The following is a 24,613-nucleotide window of genomic DNA, read 5'->3' as shown; positions in this document are numbered from 1 at the left end:
ATTTGGGGAAAAAATACCGTGTGTTTCAAGTGTAGGCTGATCTGTAATTACTTGGGTAAAATGATAATGGATTCTAATAATTGAACTTTTTAGAGGATTTTCCCTGGTAAGATGCATTTCATTCCTTCCTAGTATTTGCTCATCTTTTCACCAGAATTAACAACAACAAAAGGAAGGTAGATGATTTGATGAACCTTATGTTCATTAGAAAAGGCAAAATGGACAATTTCAGGAAAACAAACAAAAATCAGATGGATGAAAAAAATCAGATCAGATGGAAAAAGTGAAATCTTTCCTCCAGTGCTTATAAAAAGCTAATTTCTGTCTCCCACTTTTCCACCTCCTACTTTCTTTTTTTGCACGTACTTATTTTTACAGGCCTGGGAGTTTTTACTGAGCATTCACTACTCTTATCTCAGTTCTTCCTGCTTGCGTCTCTTTTTTATTTTTGTGTGTTTGTTTTTCTGACACGTATTCATCAAAGTCCACGTTGGAGTGCAGACTGGGCCTATCTCATTGTAGCTGACATCATCCTCACTCTGAGCCAGCCCAGCTCGCCTCTCATTCTGGTTTCTGAGGCTGTGTTCTCCAGTCCCCACCCCCTCCGCCTCCACCACCACTGATAGGGATGTATGTGAAGTTCCCAGGGTGTCTGTTAATGTCCCGTTGCCAGCTCCTGGATAATAGCCAGTGTTAGCTCACAGAAGCTTAATGATGAATCCATATCTGTCATGAGCTGGAATTGATGCAGGGCACATAGTAGGTAAGGGCTTAATAAATGTTTGATAGACCAATAAAGAAATGAATGTGCAAAGGAGTATAGCTCATAACTGAAGTCCTTAAGGAGGGAAGCTGTTTAGGCAAGCCCTTCTGTCCATAAGTATAGCCAATTAAGTGTGCAGCTAGAAGCATGCGTGTGTCCCAGTCTCCATTAGTGATCACAGACTGCAGCCTTCACTTTCCCTGGTGAATTCATATGCAAGCTGACCTGACAGGAACTACTTGCACAGTGAGTAATCACAGGACTTCCCAGAGAAAAGGATGTCAGGATGGGGATTCTGCATTTAGCTTCACCGTTTGTATGAAATGACTTTCTATATCCTAACGACTTGAAGGATCAGAACTCATTGGAATTCTTGAGATAGAACCTTGCAAAATCTGACTTTCTCACGTTGATTAAGAGCAAAACCATCTCTGACAAATTAGGGGATAGAATTGGCAAGGCCCAATTCTCCGAAAGTCCTGGGATTTCACATTTTGCACATGTGCTCTCATTTCATTGTGTTTTAACCCACGTTGCTATTATATAGAGCATTTTAGCAGCCTTGATCTTGGAGACATCAAGACCATTATTCCTGTTGTTGCTGATTTAGTGTTACAGCTGCTTCCTCTTTATGTGATTTAATTTGAAGTTTCAGCCCACCAGGGGGCTATTGGTCCCCACCTATCCATGGTTTTCTGCATGGATGTTATCTCCATTCCTATTCATAGTGATCGTCTCCCTTCTATATTCATCTAGCAACAGCAAGGCACTGTTCCAGGAACTCGCTCTCCCTACATAAGGCGTAACATGGAACCATTTGGATGGAAAAATTATAAATTAAAATTATTCTGTTCATTTTAAAATATTCATATTGTGTTGCTCAAGTGCCAGTAACTGGAAAATCATGGATAATGTCCTGTTTTTATAACCTCTTTCAGAGTGTTTTAAAATCCATATATGTTGTTACTTTAGCCGTCTCTTTTCCTGGAGTGGATTTTGTGATAAGTTTAAAAACACCGCCCCCCCCAAAAAAAGGTTGTAGGAGTCCACTGTATAATGGTATATGTAATATTCAAATAAAGATGATACCACTAATTGCAACCCTTCTTTTTAAAATAGAAAAATATTTACTCCATGTACGGAGAGTATTTATAAAATTGTCAGACTACAAAGGTAACCTATGAACATGGCAGACTATTTCTTTTGAAGAGAAAACTTTTTATTAAATGATTAAAACTAAGCAAATTTTTATTGATTTCTGGAACTACATGTTTAATTGAAATAAAGAAAACCCATATATTCGTAGCACTGCTGATTTGCAGATACTGAAAACATCTCCAACTTTTTAAATAGGGCTGGGTTTTTTTGTTTTTTTTTTTGATACCTCCAGTTCTCTATGCTAAGTTATTCTTTAATTTCAGGAAACTAAAATTTTATTTCTATCCTCGTATTTTCTGTGTTGTATGGGTGTGTGTGAGGATGTGCATGTCTCAGAAAGATAGACCCGTAGGGAAAAGTGAAACATGTTGTTATGTGGTTTGGCTGGTTTTTGGGAAAGTAAATATATCTCTTATTCTAGAGGAAAGAATAGTTATTGGAGATCTCAGCTTCATGTATATTTTTCCACCTCTGTGAAAGGCATTAAAGAGAGTAAAGGCCTTTACTTTTCGCTTCTCTTTTCTGTAAGTTTTTAAGTTCACATTCACCAAAAGCCACATGTTTTATTTGTTGTCTCTCTTGGCTAAGACTCTTTAAATGTATTTTTAAAATTCTTCTCTTCCATCAACTAAAGACAATTTAAAATTATAATTTGAAGACTCTTTCTAGAAAAGTATACTTTTGGGTCAGGCTGTCGTTTTTGTGGGCCTGGTGTGTGTGCTGAGGTTCTTCTGAAGCAACAAATCACTTTAGCATGAACAAATTTCACAGGGCTATTTGATTGTTGGTCTTAGCTTTGTGTGAATCATTTGGCCTTTTAAAACAGGCTAATCCTTTAATCGAATATGCTTTCAGAAAGGTTCTGAAAACCTGGGTGGCTCTTGCTAACTCTGTTTTATTCATTTTAAATAATACTAGATTATCCAGACGTATTTCTTTCTGATTTTTGGAAGGATGTTATTGCAGGCCATAATATTTGAAGTCAGGATTCTTTATAATAACAATAACAACAAAACATACAGACATTCTCCTAAAGTCTGATTGATGGAAAATAGGATGCAGGCTGTCAGTAAACAGGTTCTTCGGCACAAATACTTAGTTTATACAGCAACCAACTTCCTTGAGTGCAGCAATACAGAGCACTCTACTCTTAATTGAATAAAGAAAACAAATTAGAATAGTTACTGCAGGAGAAATGGGTACCTCATAATTAATAATTTGTGAGTTAAACCTTAACTACACTTGACATTTTTCTTTGGGTTGTTGACAGACTGATTAGTGAGTTAACTCCTGATGGTACCTATTCTGTTCAGTGACTGTTTCAGTTCCAAGGCTTACGGTGCTCAATAAAATAGGTATTCATTGTGATGGGATTGTCGCTTTAGTCCTGATCAAAGTGCTTTGGAGGAAGCACGGTTGAACTGATTGGCTGTGAATGTTAATCACTCCATAGGACTCACCGATAATTTACAGCATTGTTGTAACTCTCTGGTGTTCATAAAATGAACTTAATAACCCAGTGCCACCATGGGATAAGCTGCTTTTTTTCTGCAATTGAATACCCAGACTGCCTGCATAATGGTGTTGAGTAATACTGCATTAAAAAGAGTGAACAGCTGTATGATGAGGGAAACAGCTCTGCAACAGATTTGTTAATTATCTCCTTTGATTCACAGAGGGTGTTTGTGAGATATGGTTGACCAGTGAAGACACAGGGGCTTACGGCAGGGACATTGGCACCAATCTCCCCGCACTGCTGTGGCAACTGGTTGAAGTGATTCCTGAGGGAGCAATGCTGAGGCTTGGCATGACAAATCCACCCTATATTTTAGAGCATCTGGAGGTAAGGAAAAGCACCCCATTTCCCTGCTGACACAGACACGAACCAGTCCAAGACAATGTGGCAGCCTCAGCCTCAGCACACGGATTACATTTAAAACCTCTTGCACTTTATTTATTTATTTATTGTGGTCCCATGTTACTAAGAATAAGTGGAGAATTTCAAATCCTCTTCCGTCAGTCTGCACATCTTGTTTTTGCTTGCTCTCAATGAACGTTGCTTGGATTTTCTAGCGCATGCCATCTCGTCACAGTTCTTTGTTTCTTCTTTGCAGCCCCTCAGACTCCCTTTGCATAAATTTGCCTCAGTTCCTTTACTCAGTACCTGGTCTAGTCTAGTTTAGGCATGCTAAGACATTGCATTAATTTTGCAACCGGTTGTGAGCACGTTATCCGAACTGCTGTGAGCCCTATCAGTAAGGATACTGGGCTGTAAGTTTGAGGATATTTTAAATCTCCTCCCTTTGTCTGGAGACAGTTAGGGATGAAGTGCAATCCTAGAGAGACAGAGCTTGGTATTCCTCTCCTTGATTCTCTTGTGGTCACTGTGAACACGAAGGGGTTGTGGCAATGGGAGATGCCTGGTCTCATTTGTATCCCTTCCCCGGGTCAGGTACTTACCCTCAAGGAGCTTACCATGAAACTAGAAAAATGGGCATGTGTACAAGTATCTGGCATTGGATGACAATTGCCACAGTAAATATGAGCAAGAAATAGGGATATTTAAATGAAAAAGTGCATGCCAGGATCCATGACAGCTGTTTGAGGAATAAAATAATTACATTGGACCCATAGTTATGGATAAGAAAACTAATAACTGCTGTTTGAAAATCATGTACAAAGTATAGAAAGAGGCACTTATATTTTTATCAGTTGTGTTCTTTACAGTTACTTTGTGCAGGAAAAAAACATTCCCAAATCTAAAAGCAAGCATAGCTGCTAAAATTTAATGCACAAATCCCAATGAAAAGTCAACAATTGCAAAGATTGTTTTTGTTGATTTGATTTGAGGCCTGTATTTGTTGAAGTTGTGCTGAAAAGCCTCCCTCATATCAGCAGCGTATTTTAGAAATTCTGAAAACAGATTCGGTAGCAGTCTGATTGTTAATTATAAATATACAGTGAAGAAATTCAGCAGTTTCAGTTTTGTTTTTCACATATTCTCTAGCCAGATCTTTTTAGTAAAGGTATATAATTAATAGGTTAGTACTTTGGACAGTGGGGACAGTTAAAATTTGCTATTGAAAAATAAGTTGCACGTATGTCAATTTATACGTAACCCTTTGACCCAACACTTGAAAAAAGCAAGTGACTTCTCTGTAAAAATCAAATATGGTAAGTCCTGCTGCATTTGAAGTAAAGGTGGGCATCTACCAGGCGATATGCTAGATGTGTGGTTTGAAAAAAATCTCATCGAGGACCAAGGGAACCATAGTACTAGAATCAGCAAAGTTCAAGTAGGGAGTAAACGTAAGGGGGAAGATCATGCATAGACTCTGAGATGACTGAATAAAGTATCTCTTGGAATAAATTCAGCACTTCAGTTAATTGCAAGGTTACAGAAGCGAATGCTGCATTTATAGCAAATCCTTCTGCTCAGTATCTAAAGTAGTGGGGGAGTTGTTGACCTCCAAATGCATGCTCCAGGAGAGCTCTGAAAATCAGCAGAAGTTGCTAAACATAACTTTACACTTTACCTGGAAAAACACCAGCTGTTTAGTTCATAGATTGTGGTTGGAGTGATAACAAGTTCTGATTGTCATGATGTTACCCTTTTAAAACTCTCGTTGTCAGATATCTGTAATGTTGGCCTTCCCTCCTCCATTGTCATCTTTATAAGGCAAGGACCTTGTCATTTCCATCTCTGGGTGTACCCTACCCATTCACTCATTACATTTCAGTAAATGAGTGAATCAAGAATGGATAAAGGAAGGGCCTTCTTTGAAAAATAAATTACAGAGCCCACTCTATAGCCTCGACCTTCCAAGTCTTAACATTCTGGTCAGGAGAGGCTGTAGAAGTTGTCCCAAAGAAAGGCACTCACTTCTCTGCTGTAGAGAAGCTGGGAATCATCCAGCCCTGTCATACCCACACCAAGGGAGAAGGCAGTCCAAAGGAGAACAGAGCAAATGAAAGAAAGAAGCCAAGGTATGCAAGAGGAAAAGACTCGTGCCATCTGAAAGGAAGAGCTTGAAGAGTCTTCCTTTGACGCTTGGACAAGACCTTCATACCTTGGCCTCGGCGGTTCTTCACATTCTCCTCTGAGTGGGAGAGCCCAGAGCTTGCCATGTCCCCCAGACACACCATTCATTGTGTAACAGGAAAAGGAACTGAGCTGCAGAGGCTTCCCCGGCTCCCCCGTGTGAAACAGGACATCAGAAAAGGGAGCCCAACCCTGTTGAGCCTCAGCCCGTGCCCACCAATGCATTGTGCTTCCCCATTTTCCTCTCTCTAAGCCTAGGGCACTCTACTGAAATTACCTGACTTATCTAAAGAGTGCTGGAGAGAGTTCACCAATAAGAAGAAAAAAGAAAACAGGAGAAAAAAATCAAAACAAAAATAACACAGGTGAATGACAGGTGGTGATGTCTTTTAAACTGTGGGGATAGAAGGAACCCACTCTTGCAATAACTACTTTGATGCTTTAATACCCTCGCAGTGAGGGTTCCTTGATAATTGTATTGGTAGGACCATGCCTTCTTAGGTTTCTGGAAGATGCTTCATGCTTCAGACTTTAATTAGAGAGCACTTCTCTGGGCTCTTTTCCTTCCCTTTCTTTTCCTTGTTCTGTTTACTTCACATTCACCTGACTCTTGCAGTCTTTCTTAAAACCCTTTTACCAACTTGCTTGCTTGTGTATGTGTGTATGTATTTAATTGAACAGCTTAAAGGGGAATTTTTTTCTTTTTGAGAGAGAGAGAGAGAGTAAAAGAGTGGTGGGGGCCACAGAGGGAGAGAGAGAATCTTAAGCAGGCTCCACACCCAGCCTGGAGCCCGACACGGGACTCGATCTCACAACTCTGAGATCATGACCTGAACTGAAGTCAAGAGTCAGATGCTTAACCCATTGAGCCACCCAGGTTTCCCACAAAGGGGAAATCATTTAAAGGAAAATATCAAAGTTTCTGTCATTATTTAAAAGTACAATGTGGAAAAATAGATCTGTTGATACTCCTATTTATTAAATCTCCATAGGAACAGAAGATGCATATTATAGTTAACATAGGATGTACTTTTAAGGTTTTATCATGCATCTAGGGGCTCCTGGCTGGCTCAGTCAGTGGAGCATGTCACTTTTGATCTCAGGGTCATGAGTTCAAGCTCCACATTGAGCATGGAGCCTACTTAAAAAAAGAGTCTAGCATTATGTGTGGCACTTTATGTAGTAGAGGTTGAATAAATGTGTAGTGAATAAAAGGGAGGGAGGGAGAATTCTTAATCCTTAACAGGCAGGCAAGAAGTCAAGTGTTGTTTGGAACATCTACAAACCCTAATTTTAACATACTGCTGCCTTAAAAAAATAATTTGAGATTCATTTTAAGTGATGAGGTAGCTGACAAAGAGATATCTCAAACATTTGTACTTACGTATATGTATCTTGGAAAAGCATCCTAGAATTGCAGAAACATAAGTATAACCTTATGCAGTACTTATTAAATATGGACATGAGGTTGAAACAATAGACAAAACAATGGATTAAAACCTATCTTAGCTCATCTTAAAGACTTCAGCACCTGTCCCTTACCCACAGGAAGAAGATACACTCTTTAGCTTGGCATACAGCAGCCTTAAGATGCCTTCATCCAGTGCATCCCCGTGTTCTCATCCCCTTAGTACTCTGCGATGCCTCCTGCATTCGCGGGTTTTTCATACTCGGGAAATTTCTACTTTAACTTTTTCTCTTTCCATTCTTACCACGTGATGACCATCGGTAATGAGTGAATCAGACATACTGCCATTTGCTACTACGTGTGTTGACTAATATATGGCCCCTATCATGGCAGATAAGAGAGATTTTCGCTCTGTGTTTGCTCTCCTATTGATATTACTAAGGTAATAACCCTGGCCTCTTCCTCTTGAGAGAACCTCTGACCTTTACAGAAGGTGGTGTGGCCGGTGAACTTGACCACTCGTGAACCGCATTGCTTAGTGTTGCCCTCCTAGTTGTAGGTAGCCCGCAGCTAAGGTATTAATTCAGACAGTACGATACCTGTGAACCCCACACAGTGTCTGGAGACCAGTGGCGGTGACACCGTGGCTACCTGTCCTAAGGCACCAGAGATCACTGGTACCTTTTTTCAAGACGGCATAAGAATAACATCAGTACAGTTTATCAACTGCTCCTTATTTTCAAGAAACCACGCTGATTGCTTTCCACACATCATCTCTTTTCCTTCTTCAAATAAGCTACCTATAGAGATATTATTCTCCTCATTTTATTGATTTAGAAGCCACATCTTAGAACGCTTTAATTATTGGTCAAATTACATAAGTAGTTAGCACCCGGACTGGTTTCTTATCTTGTCTGATTCTACAATGCTTTCTACTGCACTGCATCTTTTCACAGAGCCTTCCCGAATGCTCCCAGATTCCCTCTGTGCTCTGTCAGACTCTGTCCAGCATATCTCTGGGCGCTCATCACCATGCTCTGTGATCACTTGTTTACATGTAAACCGAACAGAACTGTTGCCACCTTTTAGGGAGAGGCTATCTTGGTCACATCTTTGCAGTTCAGGGCCTGTGATGACATGCCTAATGAATGTGTACGGAATGATGTGATTTCTCTGAAGTTTAGCTGTTCCTTGACTGAATGTCTCATATACATTGAAGTATCTTCATATCTGTGCTGACATCTAGTTTTGGAAGACTTTGTGGATGGTTGTCACGTGTGTTTCTCACCTATGAGTCACTTCTGTGAAGAGGTACGAGATGGTGAGGGAAGATCTGTCTAAGGGATGAGTTTTACTTATTTCCCCTGCTAAAATATCATAATGATAGATAGTATCTTTAGAACTACCTGAGCAAATGAGCTCACTGTATGATTACTTAATTTATAGATTATCTAGGCTCTTAGCTTCTTTCTTCTCCTTCCCACTCCTTAGCTTTCACTGTTTTGTTTTATTTTGATTTTTATAATCTCCCATCAGAGGAGTCAGCAGTGGATGATGGTCAAGGAGGAGAAATTAAAATCAGGCAATTTGTCTTGTTTTTCATTTTATGGTTGGCTGGTAAGGAAAAGATATTAAAGCTGTTGACCGGTAAGGGATATAGGAAGTATCTATGGATTTTATTTATCTAAGCTATTCTGGTTCTCCCTGTGTTATGAATAATTTAGAATAACTGTTATCTCCCTTAAGATTCCTGTATGTCTTAAAATTATATCCGAATTTTAGTACATCACTTACAGCCTGGTCCAGAGAGGGCAAGTTGATTAATCTGGAGCGCAAATGCTTGTTATTAACGATTTAACTACATTCCACGTTATGAACAAATCAAATTACTTTTCAATTTATATTACTCTGTAAAATATCACTAAAAATACTATTCACATTGATATTATACTACATTTTATTTAGCTTCAGTTAAAATGTGTAGTTTTTTACAAGATTTACATTTAGTATATTTATGTTATATTATGTAAGATTGATCATAAATAGTGATATTTAAAATGTTGCATCTGTTTTTGGTTGAGAAATCTTGTAATGACTAATAGTTTTCCGCTACCCTTGATTTTTGTATATTTACTTCCACTTAAATGATCTTATATTCTAACCTAATTGGATATTTATCAAAATTAATTTATCAGGTAAAAGACAATAAATATGCCACATGGTAATTTATGAGTATTAATAATATGTTTGGTTTGGCAGACTTCTAAAAGCTGCCTCATAGTTTCAAAATAATAGCAAATTCAGGACTTGCTGTATTTCTGTTGCGTCAAAGCAATACAGAATTTCCAAACTCAAGTCAATAATTCACATGGGGGCCCTTAAAATTATTTTTCCTTATGGCTTATACTTTTCAGAATAACAGAAATATGCAAATAGACTTGTGCTGTTGTATACAAAATATTTCCCCCTTTTGATAAATGGAAGGACATGTTAGATGATTTATTTTAAGCAAGGAAGTGGAGAGGAGAAATCTTCTGCCATCCATATTTAGCTTTGGGATGTCAGTGTATGATTTGATCTGACTGTTGGTACCCATTTTCTGGCCAGTTATACTCCTCAGCACTTCATTCTGAACCTGGCATTTGTGAATATCAAGAGGTCCCTGACACATCTGAAAGTGGAAGCCGAAGTTTGCGCCTATCTGAAAATGGAGGGGGTGGGGGAGCCTGCATCAAATTCTAAAAGGTTTCATATCCATAATAAAAAGTGTGTCAGGCTTTCCTGGGAGCCTAATGCTGAGTGCTGGGAGCAGCCCTTCTGGAAGGGAGGGAAGGATGGAGGGGAGGCCCCAGCTCTGTTTGCCAAATGACTTGACTACTTATGATGAAAGATGAAACTAAAATGCTCCTCCACATAAGCATGATTGCAGGCTCCTCCCCACGTTACAGTTCTGTAGCCTCAGATGCGCCTGGGCCTGTCCATCAGCAAAGCTTCAGTAGGGCCTTCTCAGACCCTTTCATCTCCACCTGTTCATTCCTGGGATCCCCCTTGATCCCTTGTCACCTTCCAGCCTCTGAGCTCCAGCCCCGCGCAAGAAGCGTAAGCTTTTCTCAAACCCAGCAGCCCCTCAGAAAAACTTCCATAGGAAGCTTATTGCTTCTTACTCTAGTTTCAGTTTGTCATATTCCGTCTGGGTGATGGAGCCTCGTGCTTCCATGCAGACCCTAGGACCCAGAAAAGAAATGAACTCAGAAACAGATAGACATGATCTCAGCAAATGACTCTTTGTTGCTGCGCTCACAGCCAACAGACTCAAAAGGTTTCATCAGGAATTTTATTTATGCTTATTGTCCCAAGTTTTTAGGGGAAAATGAACTATTTTGTGGATGAGTGTTCCTCATGTTGAAAATATTGGGTTACCTCTGTCTTCCTGGGAAGCGCAATGGAAAATGCATTGTTTAAAAATTCTATTTATATGGCCATCAATAATTTATAGAGACGTACACGGTGGACTTCACTGCTGTTCTCAGTTCCCATTTCTGAATTACCAGATAGCATAGGTGGGAGTCTAGACCCAGTGTGGGAATATAAATCATTAAATCATTTTTGGTTAACAGAAGATGCTTTAATCCATTTTGTAGTAAAAGCTGTCTGTATTTCTCAATTTCTAATATCATTTTTTCCCCTTGCCATTGGCCTAAAATTTTGAATATTGCTCATGAAATCCAATGACATGTGGATATTTATTCCCAAAAGAATAAATATCCTGAGAGGATATCTCCTGAGAGGAAAAGTACGTAGGGATAAAACATGTGTCAAGATGATAGAGAAAAGTCCCCAGCAAATCCTTTATAAAGAAACTGACACCATGGTCAAATCTGTGGAACCATGTCTGTCATGTCTGTCTGTCATGTGGAACCATGTCTGATATCTTTTGACAAAGCAAAATGCTTTTGTGTACAAATATGAACATATATATTAGAAATTATATAATATATATTATATATTAAATTTATATAATATATATTAAATATATAATATGTAATATAGTATATATTAGATATATTAAGAATTATATATAATGGAAATTATATATATGAAATACTTTATAGAATACTTCTAAAATATTCTAGAATACTTGAGAAGCCTGGAAATTTACATATTTCAGTTGTGGCATACAAATGTTCCTATTCCATCTTTTGTATTCCTGTGTATATTTCCATTTATAAAGGAGGGCATTAGATATGTGTGTGGTTTAATTTGCATCTTAAAAGGCATTTCACATTGCCATTCCCCTGAATCCTTAATTTCACAGGAGTAGCTGAGAAGGCTTCCATGTCACCTGTCAAAATTAGTATAGTTCAAACTCCACAATACACCATCTGTGGGCTTTATCTTACTCATTAATTTAGGAAGTCACTTATGCTCAAACCATTGAGAAAAGCTGCCTTTGACTTTCCTTCATAAGCACAGAGAACAGCTAACACACAAGGCAATCAACGGTCATTCCTTTACACTTTTCTTTTGATTCTAGGATCATTTCTCTATTGATTTCTTTGCTTTGATAGCCTATGAAAGGCTACCTTAGGCACTTACTAATTCAGCATTTAGTAAAATGAAATTCTCATATTTTATATCAGGTGGGTAATGGAATTTTCAGATGATTCATGGTGTAGAACAGAAAGGTTGGTAATGAAGTTAATGGTTCATAGAATAGTAGAGTGACATTCTGCATATTTTTCAGAAAGTAATGTGCAGTTTCTTAGTTTGCTTCTATTTATGTCTAATCTACTGAATTGTTTGTTGCTTCTAGGTCCAGAATGTTTCTGTTCTTTTTCCCACATCTTCCTTTGCGTACCACAATAATAATCAGCATGAAAATGTTAAGGTTTCAAAATTCTGTAATGTCATTTAATAGTAAATAACGATTGTGCCCTAGATTGGAAACGTAAGGGTTTTTAAATTATTATTATTGTTAATAACTCCTTTATTTGCATGTCATGTAGCCAAACTGTCAGGTAGATTAAATGGGCATGAAGAGTCCATGTGTAATCAGTCATTTTCAGTGTCAGAGTTGCTGCATGTGGTCCAGAGAAAATCAAACCGTAATGTTGAAAGTAATTTTGAATTAATTGTTCATTAATTTAGGGGGAAAGTCTATTCTGTTTTCTTTTATAGCATGTATTTTTGTGTGTTTTTAAAAATCACTGAAAAATTTGCTACATGTAAAGCAGTGTTTGATTACAGAAAAATAACGTGGATAAGTCTGTATCTAATACATGGCAACAGAGAAGGAACTTCCTAATTACATGTTAAAATATATCTAAAAAGCAAGCTTTATATCAACTCTTCTTATCCAGTATCATATGGAATATCAGCCTCCATTGTGATCAGTTGAAACTTCAGACGTTAATCTTCTGATTAATGTATTACTATATTTTTCAGCCTTCATTTTTTTTCCTACCTCAACAAATCCATGTTTTGTTCCTCTCTTCTTCCATGACTGCTTGTGTGTCAGTTTCCTAAGGTACACGTAACAAAGTACCACAGACTAGGCCGCTTAAAATAACACATATTTATTCTCGCCCAGTTTTGGAGGCCAAAGGTCCACAGCCAGAGGGTTGGCAGGCTTAGTTCCTTTCTGGAGGTTCTGAATTGAGGATCTGTCCCGTTTCTCTCTCGCAGCACTCCTTGGCTGGTAGACACGTCACCGCAATTTCTCTGTCAGTCTTCATGTGGTGTTCTCCTCTCTGTCTCTGTCCACACTTCCTCTTCTTACAGGGAGACCAGTCATTGAGTTAGGGCCCACCTTACTTAAGTTTGACCTCATTTAAACTTGATGATACCCATGAAGACCCTGTTTCCAACTGATCATATTTACAGGTACTGGGGATGATGACTGTAATATATCTTTTTTGAGACACAGTGCAACCCACAACAGCCTTGTTTTGTGGGAAACATTCTCTAGTGTGCCATTTTAATTCCCTTGTTTTGTCTGTATAAATGTCTGTGTGTGTGTGTGTAGTTAGTTATTTTCTTAGTGGATGCCTTAGAGATTACAGTTAATATCTTAATTTGTAGCAGTCTACTTTGAATTAATACCAACTTTATACTAGTATACAAGAACTTTGCTTTTATGTATACCACAGTTCCCTCTCCCCTTCTGTGCTGTTGTTGTCATACCGATTATATTTTTATACAACATATGCCCAACAACACATTTCTTTTCCTTTTATTTTTTTCCTTAGAGAGAGCGAGCATGGGAGAGCATGAATGGGGGGCAGGAGACAGAGGGAGAGGGAGAGAGAGAATCTTAAGTAGGTTCCACACTCAGCACAGAGCCTGACATGGGACTCCATCTCACGACCCTGAGATCACGACCCTGAGATCAGGACCTAAGCCCAAATCAAAAGTTGGATAGATACTTAACCGACTGAGCCACCCAGGTGCCCCTCATCAACACATTTCTAATTAGTAGTTTATGCCATTGTCTTTTAAATTAGATAAGATAAAAAACAAGTGTTACAAACAGAAACCACATTTATACTGTCTTTTCTATTTATCTCTATAGTTTTCGTTACTGGTGCTCTGTACTTTTTCATGTGGATTTTAGTTACTGTCTAGGGTCCTTTCATTTCAGCCTGAAGAACTTCATTTAGTATTTTTAACATAGGTCTGCTAGCAACATATTCTCTCAGTTTTTGTTTATCTGAGAATGTCTTAATTTTTTTCTTCTTTTTTGGGGGGGATGACTTCTCTGGATTTAGCATTCTTGATTAACAGTCTTTTTCTTTCAGCCCCTTTTATGTCATGCCATTGCCTTCTGGCCTCTGTGATTTCTGATGAAAAATCAGCTGTTAATCTTATTGGGCATCCCTGATTCATGGCGAGTTGCTCCTCTCTTGCTGCTATCAGGATTCTCTCTTTCTCTTTCAACAGGTTCATTATGAAACACCTGGGGTAGATCTCTTTGAGTTTATCCTACCTAGAGCATCTAGAATGTGTAATGTTTTTCTTTAAAGTTGTGAAGGTTTTTTGCCATTATTTTTTCAGATATTCTTTCTGCCTTTTTTCCGCTGCCTCCTTCTGAAATTCACATTATGTGTGTGTTGGTATGCTCGATGGTATCCCACAGATTTCTGAGGCACTGTTCATTTTTATTTATTCTTTTTTCTTTCTCTTCTTGAGACCAAGTAAGCTCAATTGACCTGTCTTCAGGTTTGCTCACTTTTTCTTCTGCCTGCTCAGATCTCCCACTGAGCCTCTCTAGTAAATTTTTTATTTCCATTCTTATACGTTTCTTACCAGAATTTCTATCTCGCTCTTTTTTATAATTTCTTTCTCAGTACTGATATTCTTTATTTGGTAAGACATTATTCTCATGCTTTCTTTTAGTTCTTTAAACATACACATTTTTCTTCTTTGAACATACTTAAAATGATGATTTGAAGTCATTGTCTGGTAAGTACAGTCTGGGCTTTTGCCAGGACAGTTTCTATTGGCTGCTTTTTTCCCTGTGTGTTTTGCATGTTTTATATTTTTTTGTTGAGAACTAGATATTTAACTGTAGTGTCGAAACTCTGGATATCAAATAGTCCTCGCTCGCCCGTGGTATGTTGTTGTTATTGTTATTATCATTGTCTGTTTAGTGACTTTTCTTAATTTAATTCAGTAAAGACTGTATTTTTGTTATGTGTAGATAGTGAAGTCTCTATCTGATTAGCTTGGTGGTCAGCTGATGGGTAGAGATTTTCTTAAGTGCCTAGAACTGTAAGTCTCTCCCTCTCCACAGAGGAACATACTGGAGCATGTCTTAAATGCTCAGTCAGGGTGCTTGTCTTTATGTCTTTACCTTTATTTCCTGTTTGTGTGAAACTTCAGGTTGAGCCAGAGGTGAGAGCTGAGGGCCTTCTTGGGTCTTTAGTGAGCACATGTACAACCTCCACACAACACACAGTCCTATGTATGCTTGTGGCCTGTAGAGTCCCCACAATATGTCAAGGGTTTTCAAAGCCCCCTCTGGACATCACATTCCCTAGTTTTTCCTGTTAAGCTTTTTGGTTTGTTTATCATTTTCCCCAACTTATTCACAGCCCCAGGCAGCCCTGTTGTTGAACAATTGCAGCTGATTATTTTTGACAAATGCCCCTGGGAAAAAGGCTGTTTTCACTGTGTGAGTGCCAGGTCAGGTTAAATAAGCAAGCTGAGTGAGTAGAATCTTCCACAGAACCACTAGACAGATCAGATAATGACAGTTTTCTTAGAATAGGGCTTTGAAGGAGCTCTGACCCTCTTTTGGCCCCTCCAGTGGCTGCCTAGCTGCTGGTTTTCACTATGATTAAAGGCTGTTGGTTTTCAAGGCTACCACAGAACTGGGGAATGGGAGGAAAGGAAAGGGCAGGTTTAAAATGCCTCATAGCTCACAGTTCTTACCAGGATCCTTCCATTCTCCTTGAATAAAGGCTACCCAGATTGCTACAAGCCTTTAGTTAATTTTCAGAATTCTGAAAATGTTGATTTTGACCATTTTGTCACTATCTTCATTGCTTTTATGGAGGAGAGGATTTTTAGAGGCCTTTATTCTGCCATTCCTTCTGATGTCAGTAAATATTATTTATGCCTTGAAATGGGCTGCCTATATATCTGTCGGGCTGTTAGCGTGTTGGGTTAGTCAATTTTCTTGCTTAATTTTTGTGTTCCATGTCAAAGGTGCCATCAGTCACTTATGGTGCCATCTGCCCTCCTAACGCTTTTGAGGAGGAGCTCATGTCATTAGTAGGTTATTGACAGCAAAAGATCACTATTAATTGAGTCTCTCAGTGGCCTGTAACAAACATCACCCTTACAGAAAGCACAGAGATAAAATGTATACCTCATTAGATTCTCATAGCTCTGGGCACCACATAAGAGGTAATGTGGCATACATAGGCTGAATCTTGACTATAACAGTTGGTTGCTTCTCGCTCTCTTTTTTTAATTGATTCTTTTATGAAAAACCCATATCAAATAGTATTTTGTTATTTCTATTCTAATAGATAATTCAACTTCTATAATCACTATCTTTTATGTTGCTGAAGTTTCTGTTTGTCTTGATTCGTAAAAATGCTTTGTTTTCTTGATAATGATGTCCCCTTCACAAGGCTATGTTCCATCATCTGTGTAGTCTTCCAGAAAGCTTTGCACATCAATTGATTAGGCATTTGTTAATCAAAAGAAGATGTTTGCATTGATGTCAATTTACTAAACTAAAAAGATACCAAATTGGCAACCAATAGCTATAAACTTCAGGATTTACAATAAACCACTGGAAAATACTGGTAATTCAGAGATATTTAATTCCAGAGATTAATGAGTCATTTTGAAATGTGCAGTACATTGTTTTACCGTCATGGAAGTAAACAAAGATTTTAAAGTGCCTCAGTTTTATTACCAACATTTTTGTTAAAATATCGTTATGATGTTTTTATTTATTCTTCTATCTTGAATGAGTCATGATTGTAGTGAAGTGTTCATGCAAGTAGAAAACCTAAGTCTGAATCAGTTTTGTCTTTAATCTGGCTGTTTAGTTGAATCTTGATCACTTCATTCACATCTGAGTCTTTCTGAAAAGGGAACACCATTTTGGAGGGATTTCACTGAAGGAGACATTTAAAATTTTCCATTTGATTTCTAATTCTGAGCCTTCTGAAATCTTTTCAGACTCATTTTACTTGATGTGAGTTAAAACTTAAAAGAAAAAAAGTAGCATTTTAAAAAACTGTTGTGCCATTATCTGGCATTTGGTGTGAACTAATCATCTTAACACTTGCTTTCAGGGTTGTATCCCATTTATAGAAACCTTTGTCCATGAGACCTGAGCCTCATGGACTCCATGAGACCTGAGCCTCATGGACTCCATGAGCACCAAGAGTTTCTGTAATGAGTGTGAGGAATCAATTCCTTGACTTGCGTCCTCCATCCAGAACCTGAGAAAGAAACATTCTTTTGGATAACATGGCTCTCCACACTTTTAGGTGCTTCTCATATTGCAAATAATGTGGTATAAAAGTGAAATTTGCAGAAAACCATATCACAAAGATCTCTCTATTGTTCAAGATATGATTGCTCTGCAGATGGACTCTGTTCCCCGCCTATGGCCCTGGAGAGGAATTGGGGATCATTTTGGTGGCTGGCTCCATGAGTCTTCAGACACCCCCCCTCTAGCATTCACTCCCAGTCACACTGGGCTTAGGGCGCTCTCCACACTCTTAGTGAGCCTTTGTAAGTCTCCCAAGGCACCAGCTCCTCTTCTTTTGTTTACTCTCAGATTTACCAGTGGAAGCCTGTAAGTTTCTTTATATGTCTCTCCATCTCTTACTATTTCTGGAAAGGAGTTGTCAAAAGAAAACAAGATAAACATTAACCTACTACTGTTCTCTTACCACCAACCTAGCCCACCTTCACCTCTGTTCGTTTCCTCAGTTTCAGGTACCTTTCCTGCTTGGAACATGTGTTATCAGTGAGTTCATACTGGGACCTCAGTGTGAAGTGTCTCATGAGCCTCTGTTCTCTTATCTTAAGCAAGGATCTTTGATTTTAGAACTCAGAGGGTATCCATAAAAACAGAACTGAGTGTTGCTGATTGGCAGGTGTCAGGGCCATTCTTTGATACTGTCCTGGATGTGCTGTTGATTTGGGTGGGGCACTGGACAGATTTTCACATTTCTCCAGGTTTTAATGTTTTCAGATATCAACTGGGGCATAGTAGCAGTACCCTGTACAAAGAATATTAAATAATGTATCAACAGTGCTTTGTGGGATACTACGTAAATTTAGTATTTTGTTTTAGCCTGGAATAGAGTAACATCCGTAGAACAACGAATTAATATATGTAGAATGCTTAGGATAGTATCCGACACATAGAAAGTGCTCGGTAGTTATCAGCTGGTGTTATTATTGTTCTCTTACAGGAATTTTGGAATTTTATCTTAAAACAGTGCATCAGATCTGAAAGTATAGAATTTGTTTCTTATTTTCTTGAACAAAAGTGTTTTTTGGATCAGGTATTTCTAACTGTTTTCTCATCAGAAGTCTCGTGATTGACACAGAGCAAACTGAATTCTGAAGTCCTTCTAGGGAAGGAGAAAGCTGTCCAGGGAGGGAGTGAAGAGGACTCATGAAGGAAGCATGAGGCTTTCTGAGGGCCAAGGGGGGAGGAGTGGCTCGCAGGTAGCCAGTCACTGCAGGCAGAGAGACGCATGCCAGTATTCATCCGGGCCTCTGCTTTAGGGCTGCCATCTTGTCATTTAAAGGATGCCATCCTGTCACCCAACAGGATGTCTGCAGGAGGCGTCCATGTTGCTTGTGGGCACGGGGAATTTGTCTCTCTTCCGTTGTGTGCTGTAGCCACATTTTTTCCCCCCATTTTCCTGTTTGAACATTAGGATGATTTCTGGATTTCAGTTATTATGAATAAAGCTTACATGAACATTGTATGTGTCCTTTGGTTAACATATGTACTCATTTCTCTTGGGTATATACCTGGGAGCTGAACTGCTGGGTCACAGAGTACGCTTATAGCCATGTGTGAGACTTGCCACTATTCTTTCAAACAGATTTTGAATGGGACGTAATACAGACCCTTCAACAGATGACCCAGTATTTAATCCCCCCACAAATGGGGAAGTGTTTGGGATTGGTTGTGAGTTGGTTTTTCCCAGTGGGTGCTTAATGTAGTAATGCCTATTCAAGAGAATGAAACAATTTGGAATGTGGAGGTTTTATTAATATTAAATATACTTATATGATGGCAGACTCAATAAGTCACATACACTGTTAGAACACATTTTTGTGTACTTTGGTTTAATCTGTAATAAAAGTGTTTTATTATAAAACCTGTCATAAATTTTAACTTGTAAGAGTTGCATTTAAGAAGGCACTCACTGTTCTGAAAATCTGAAGACCTTGGTTCTAGCCCTTTTATTCTAACCCTGTTTAACTGTGTGACCTTAGACAAGTCATATAACCTCTTTAAATTTTTATCTTTGCCTGGAAGTTGTAGCGGGAGAGCAGTTTGGTCTATCTATCTCTTAGGTTCTTCCCAGTTTTTTCATCCTATGACTTTTTAATAAGTCACCTAAAGTTATTTAGTATGTTTTTTCTTTACATATATATTAAATAGATTAATAACCTAATAAATTATTCTGTACTAACTCAAGGAAGAGAAAATAGCTCCAGACTCAAAGACATGGAGGTGAGTCTAAAATTTTAGGCTATTAAGACAGTGTAGGTTTTACTAAACCAAAAGTGTATGTTCTTAAAAGACGAAATACTAAAAACTTTACTGGCAACTACTTTGGTTTTGTAATGTATCACAGATGTGGCTACTCAGCTACTACGTAATCAGAATCCTAAAGGACATTCCACATATAATGTTGCAAAGGTTCAACTTTGGACTGGGTTTTTGTAAAGTCAGCTTGAAACTGATTCAACCAGTCTGTGGCTCTTCAGATCCCCCAGTGATTCAGAGTTTCACATGTGGCTAGTGTTTTTCTTAACAGTTATTAGTAGGTGCCACAGTGTAGGAAAAAGGGCAATCAGCTGTTTCTGTTATGATTAAAGGTAGAATTTTCCTTTCACAGTTGTGCCGTTTCAAAATTTGATTCCTTTATTATATCCAGATGGGACTAAAGGAGGCCTTATACTTTTTCATTCTGCAGAATATATAATTATATCTAGTAATACAAAATACTTTGTGTAAAATACAAGCAGGAAATAAATGTTAAGTTAGACATACAAATAATTATAAAGTTGAGCTGTATTTGAAACTGCCAGGTTTTCATATTCTCTTTGGGCTCCAAGTTAATAGTTTTATTACTGAGTGATGCAATATGGTACTTTTTTTTTTCTTTTTTTTTTTTGAAGTGGACTGTGGGAATTTCTCTATCATGTTGCACATTTTAAAGTTCAGTAAAAAATTAAAATGAATTTAATCATCATTTTATTATTGGTTGTTGATTTAGAGACCTGAATAGTAAAGTGTGCAAAATAGTGAATGTGGATTTTTTTTTTCTGGAATGTGGAGTTTTCATTTGTGTAAAATACCTCTTATTTTGGACAGCAAAATTAAAATGCGATTCGACAGTAGCATAGCATTTTAGCAGTATCCTCTGCCCTTCAACTGATTTGACTTGTCATGTGAACTCCTTATATCTTGATTATCTTAAAACAAGAGCTTTAGGCACCTAAAATTTAGTAATAGTCATAATTAGTCTTTTCATATTTGAAATGATGACAAATTATTTTTGGTTAGCTATTAATTAAAAATTCTCCTGTATAAAAAGTAAGATATTTATGGATGAATGAATGGATAAAGAAAATGTGGTATTTATAGATACAGTGGAATTTTGTTCAGGCATAAAAAAAGAAAATCCTGCCACTGGCAACAATCTGGGTGGACTTTAAGGACTTTATACTAAATCAAATAAGCCCAACAGAGAAAGACAAATCCTATATGATCTCACTTGGATGTGGAATTAAAAAAAAAAAAAAAAGAAACAAAGGAGCTCATGGTTATAGAGAACAGATCAGTGGTAGTGAGAGTGTGGTGGGGATGGGGGATGAAGGAGTGGGTGAAATGGGTGAAGGTAGACAAAAGGTACAGACTTTCAGGTATAAAATAAGGCATGAGGATGTACTGTACAGTGTCATACAGCATGTGACTGTGGTTAACAATACTGGATTGTACGTAACAAAGTTGCTGAGAGGGAGCCTGGGTGGCTCAGTCGGTGAAGCATCTGCCTTCAGCTCAGGTCACGATCCTGAGTAATACCAGAATGGTATTACTCGAGTAATACCAGTAATACCAATTATTTGGGAGTAATACCAAGCAACAGTTCCAATACCAGGGTCCTGGGATTGAGCCCCGCGTCGGGCTCCCTGCTCAGCGGGGGTCTGCTTCTCCCTCTGCCCTACCCCCTGCTCGTGCTCTCTCTCTCACACTCTCTCTCTCTCAAATAAATAAATAAAATCTTTTAAATTAAAAAAAAAGGAAAGTTGCTGAGAGCGTAGATCTTGAAAGTTCTCATAAGAAAAAGTCTGTAATTATGTCTGATGAGGCATGTTAACTAGATTTATTGTGGTGATTATTTCACAATATACATAAATAGCAAATCATTATGTTGTACACCTGAAACTAATATAATGTTATATGTCAATTATATCTCAATTTTGTAAAAATGAGCTCAGTATTTCCTTGCCAAAGAATTACAACCTTTTCCTGCAGAGTTTCAAAATCAGTGAATTTCTCACACTCATCCACTATCCCCAGTAGTTGCTATGTGTTTCTTGTATTACTCAACCCTTAGAAGTCTCTGATATTTTGCCATATCTCCCTCCTGCACATTAGTTTGCACTGTGCAGGTCACACGCTTCTTGCTAACAAACCATAGTGTAAGTGTGCATCTTCCAATGAGCGTAGTGTATCCCTAGAGGGAAACAAACTAGCAGGCAAGGATCTTTAAAAATGAGTCCATTTCCATGTCCTCATTTTCCATTTGTACTCTTTACTACAACTGGTTTGTCTGTAGGGAAGGCTTCGTGCTGGGTCTCCTGCCATCCCTCCCTCTCGCTTGTACCGAACGCCTTCCGGTCACCAAAGCATTTGTGCGGCCCCTTTGCCACGGCAACACACAGTTCCCAGGCCAGCCGCCCTCACCAGTAAAGACGGAATTTATAATAAATTTTTACATTTATGCTTAATAAATATTTATGCTCTTTTGATGAACTGTGTACTAGTAATTTAATGACAATTCAATTTTTAAAAAGTGTCCTTTAAAAATACTTAGAGCCTTGTGGTCACAATAATGTTTTTATTTTAACATACATACAGAGAAGAATGGTTAGAATCATCAGTAGACTTTCAAGCTTAAAAATATATTAGATAAAATTCTGTGGAGGAAGTAGAAAGGAAATTCAAGTCGAAAGAAAAAAAGAGGATGTCAATTTTCTTATTATATTTCAGTGAATACATTTAAGAGGGTGATGTAACAGTTTTATTTTACAGTTCCATATTTGAACTTTGCAACTTACTTAAACTTATTGTGAAAAAAAATTTTCAGTGTCAATTAAAAAATGTATAAGGTGGCACATGGTTTTTAAAAAATTATTTGGGAGTAATACCAAGCAACAGTTCCAATACCACTCACTTGTCTGCAAAACAAAATCCCACACCTTAGGCTGGCACTCTACCCTGCCTTTCCCATCTCATTTTCCAGTGATGACTTTCCTCTGTCCCTCTACCATATACCAACTTTCAAGTAACATACTTCCACTGAAAACAGACCTGCTGCTTTGCCCAGAACATGCTCTCGACTTTTCACCCTTGGTCAAATGTCACCCTTGGTCTAGAATGTGACTTCCCACCTCCAAGCTACTCTTGCTTACTAACAATCCATCCATACTTCAATTATCAATTCCCCTGTCTTTCCCAATGTACACAAATAATTATTTTCAATTCTTACTTAGAACACTGTATACCTCTACTAGACAATTACTGTTCCACATTTTATTTAACCACCGTCCCCCCATTCACCCTCCATATCATATATAAAAAATATTTGGCATCTTTTGTTGAATTGAGTTGATAGCACCTAATTTTACCAAGCAGCAATGTATTTAAGTGATTTGATATTCATAGTTCTTATTTTGGCTTTTTCAATGACCTGGTATATGCCTCTAAGTAAACTTCAACTTTAAATCTTTTATACCTAAATTTCTGCATTTTAAGCTTAAAGATTATAGTCTTTTAAGTGTACAGTTTGATGTTAATTTTTAGTAAATTTGTGTACTTGTACAACCATCGTCACAATCGAATTAGCAAAATCATTTTTAAAATTGAGATATAATTGACATATAACATATTAGTTTCATGCATTCAACATAATGATTCAATATTTGTATATAAAGTGAAATAATAACCCCAGTAAGTCTAGTTAACAACCCTCACGACACATAGTTACAATTATTTTTTTCTTATGATGAGAAGTTTTAAGATCTGGCTTATTTTACTTAGCATAATGCTCTCGAGGTCCATTCAGATTATTGGAAGTAGCAGGATTTCCTTTTTTTTTTTTAAATGGCTGAATAGGTTCCTCTGTGTGTGTGTGTACAACACAGTATAACCACATTTCCTTTATCCATTCTTCTATACAAACTTCATTTTTATTTTATTTTATTTTTTTTTAAAGATTTTATTTATTTATTTGACAGAGAGAGAGTGAGAGCAGGAACACAAGCAGGGGGAGTGGGAGAGGGAGAAGCAGGCTTCCCCACGGAGCAGGGAGCCCGATGCGGGGCTCGATCCCAGGGCCCTGGGATCATGACCTGAGCCGAAGGCAGACGCTTAACGACTGAGCCACCCAGGCGCCCCTGCAAACTTCATTTTTAAACTTCATTTATGTAACCAGAGATTGTGGAAAGTCATTCAGTAGTTTATTAAGGAAAAAATAAAATTAAACACCCATTTGGGTTTTAGCTTCGAATGAGTAGTTTTAACGTGTAACCCTTAAACCTCTAAGGGGTTGGATTGTCCTTTCTTCATTTCACTCAGAGGACATTCCAGAGTGTTAATTTCACTCAGGGGATACTTGGGATAAATTTTGTCTGGAACATATCCTTCCAATTCTTGACACTTTTCAGAGTAATTCCCATTTCTTCCTAGATATCCTCTGAACTGTGGCCACTGGGTAGTTCTGTGGAGAGATTAGAGTCCTGTGAGAATGGGACCAGAGAAATGATCCAGCATTATATAGAAGACTCTTGATGATGACCATTACCCTCCATCCTGGGTCGTTTCAGCATATTACGCATTTTGTTAGGCTTATCTGTGACATAGTTCTTTCCTTTTCTTTCTGTTTTATATCTATATTCTCAATCTCCAGCTAATTTTGAAATATTTAAAAAAAGGGCAGAGTACTTGATTCGGAAATCATTTTTCTCACCTAAGACAGAAGGAAATTCTTAGTCTGTAGTCTGGGCATTATATCTCTTTAATCATTGTTACTTAGACCCACATTTGTCCAGTTCTGAAGGCAGGTAAACATAATCACTAACAATCTATATTCATGACACCTCTGATCATTGGCCAGATGAAGTGCAGGGCCTGCTATACTGTCTTTTTTATTAAAGTAACTTAATCCTATAAAAATGACAAAATTTAAGATCTGAAAATACTTCTGTATCAAGTGATTGCTTCTATTGTCAT

The 24,613-nt window shown here is 37.9% G+C and overlaps 1 protein-coding gene across 5 annotated transcripts in view; it reads left to right on the top strand.

Annotated features, from left to right (window-relative positions):
* CDKAL1 (CDKAL1 threonylcarbamoyladenosine tRNA methylthiotransferase) overlaps window positions 1-24,613 on the top strand; it is a 629,466-nt gene that overhangs the window by 386,012 nt on the left and 218,841 nt on the right. For all 5 annotated transcript variants that reach the window (XM_081827610.1, XM_081827609.1, XM_081827611.1 and 2 more), the window contains one exon: window positions 3,598-3,764. In XM_081827610.1, the coding sequence (XP_081683736.1) occupies window positions 3,598-3,764 (167 nt within the window). The remainder of the gene's footprint in view (window positions 1-3,597; window positions 3,765-24,613) is intronic.

The sequence above is a fragment of the Leptonychotes weddellii genome, chromosome 8 (assembly GCF_054177405.1).
Source record: "Leptonychotes weddellii isolate Sample4059 chromosome 8, ASM5417740v2, whole genome shotgun sequence".
Classification (NCBI taxonomy): Eukaryota; Metazoa; Chordata; class Mammalia; order Carnivora; family Phocidae; genus Leptonychotes; species Leptonychotes weddellii.
This window is presented reverse-complemented; position numbering and strand designations above follow the sequence as displayed.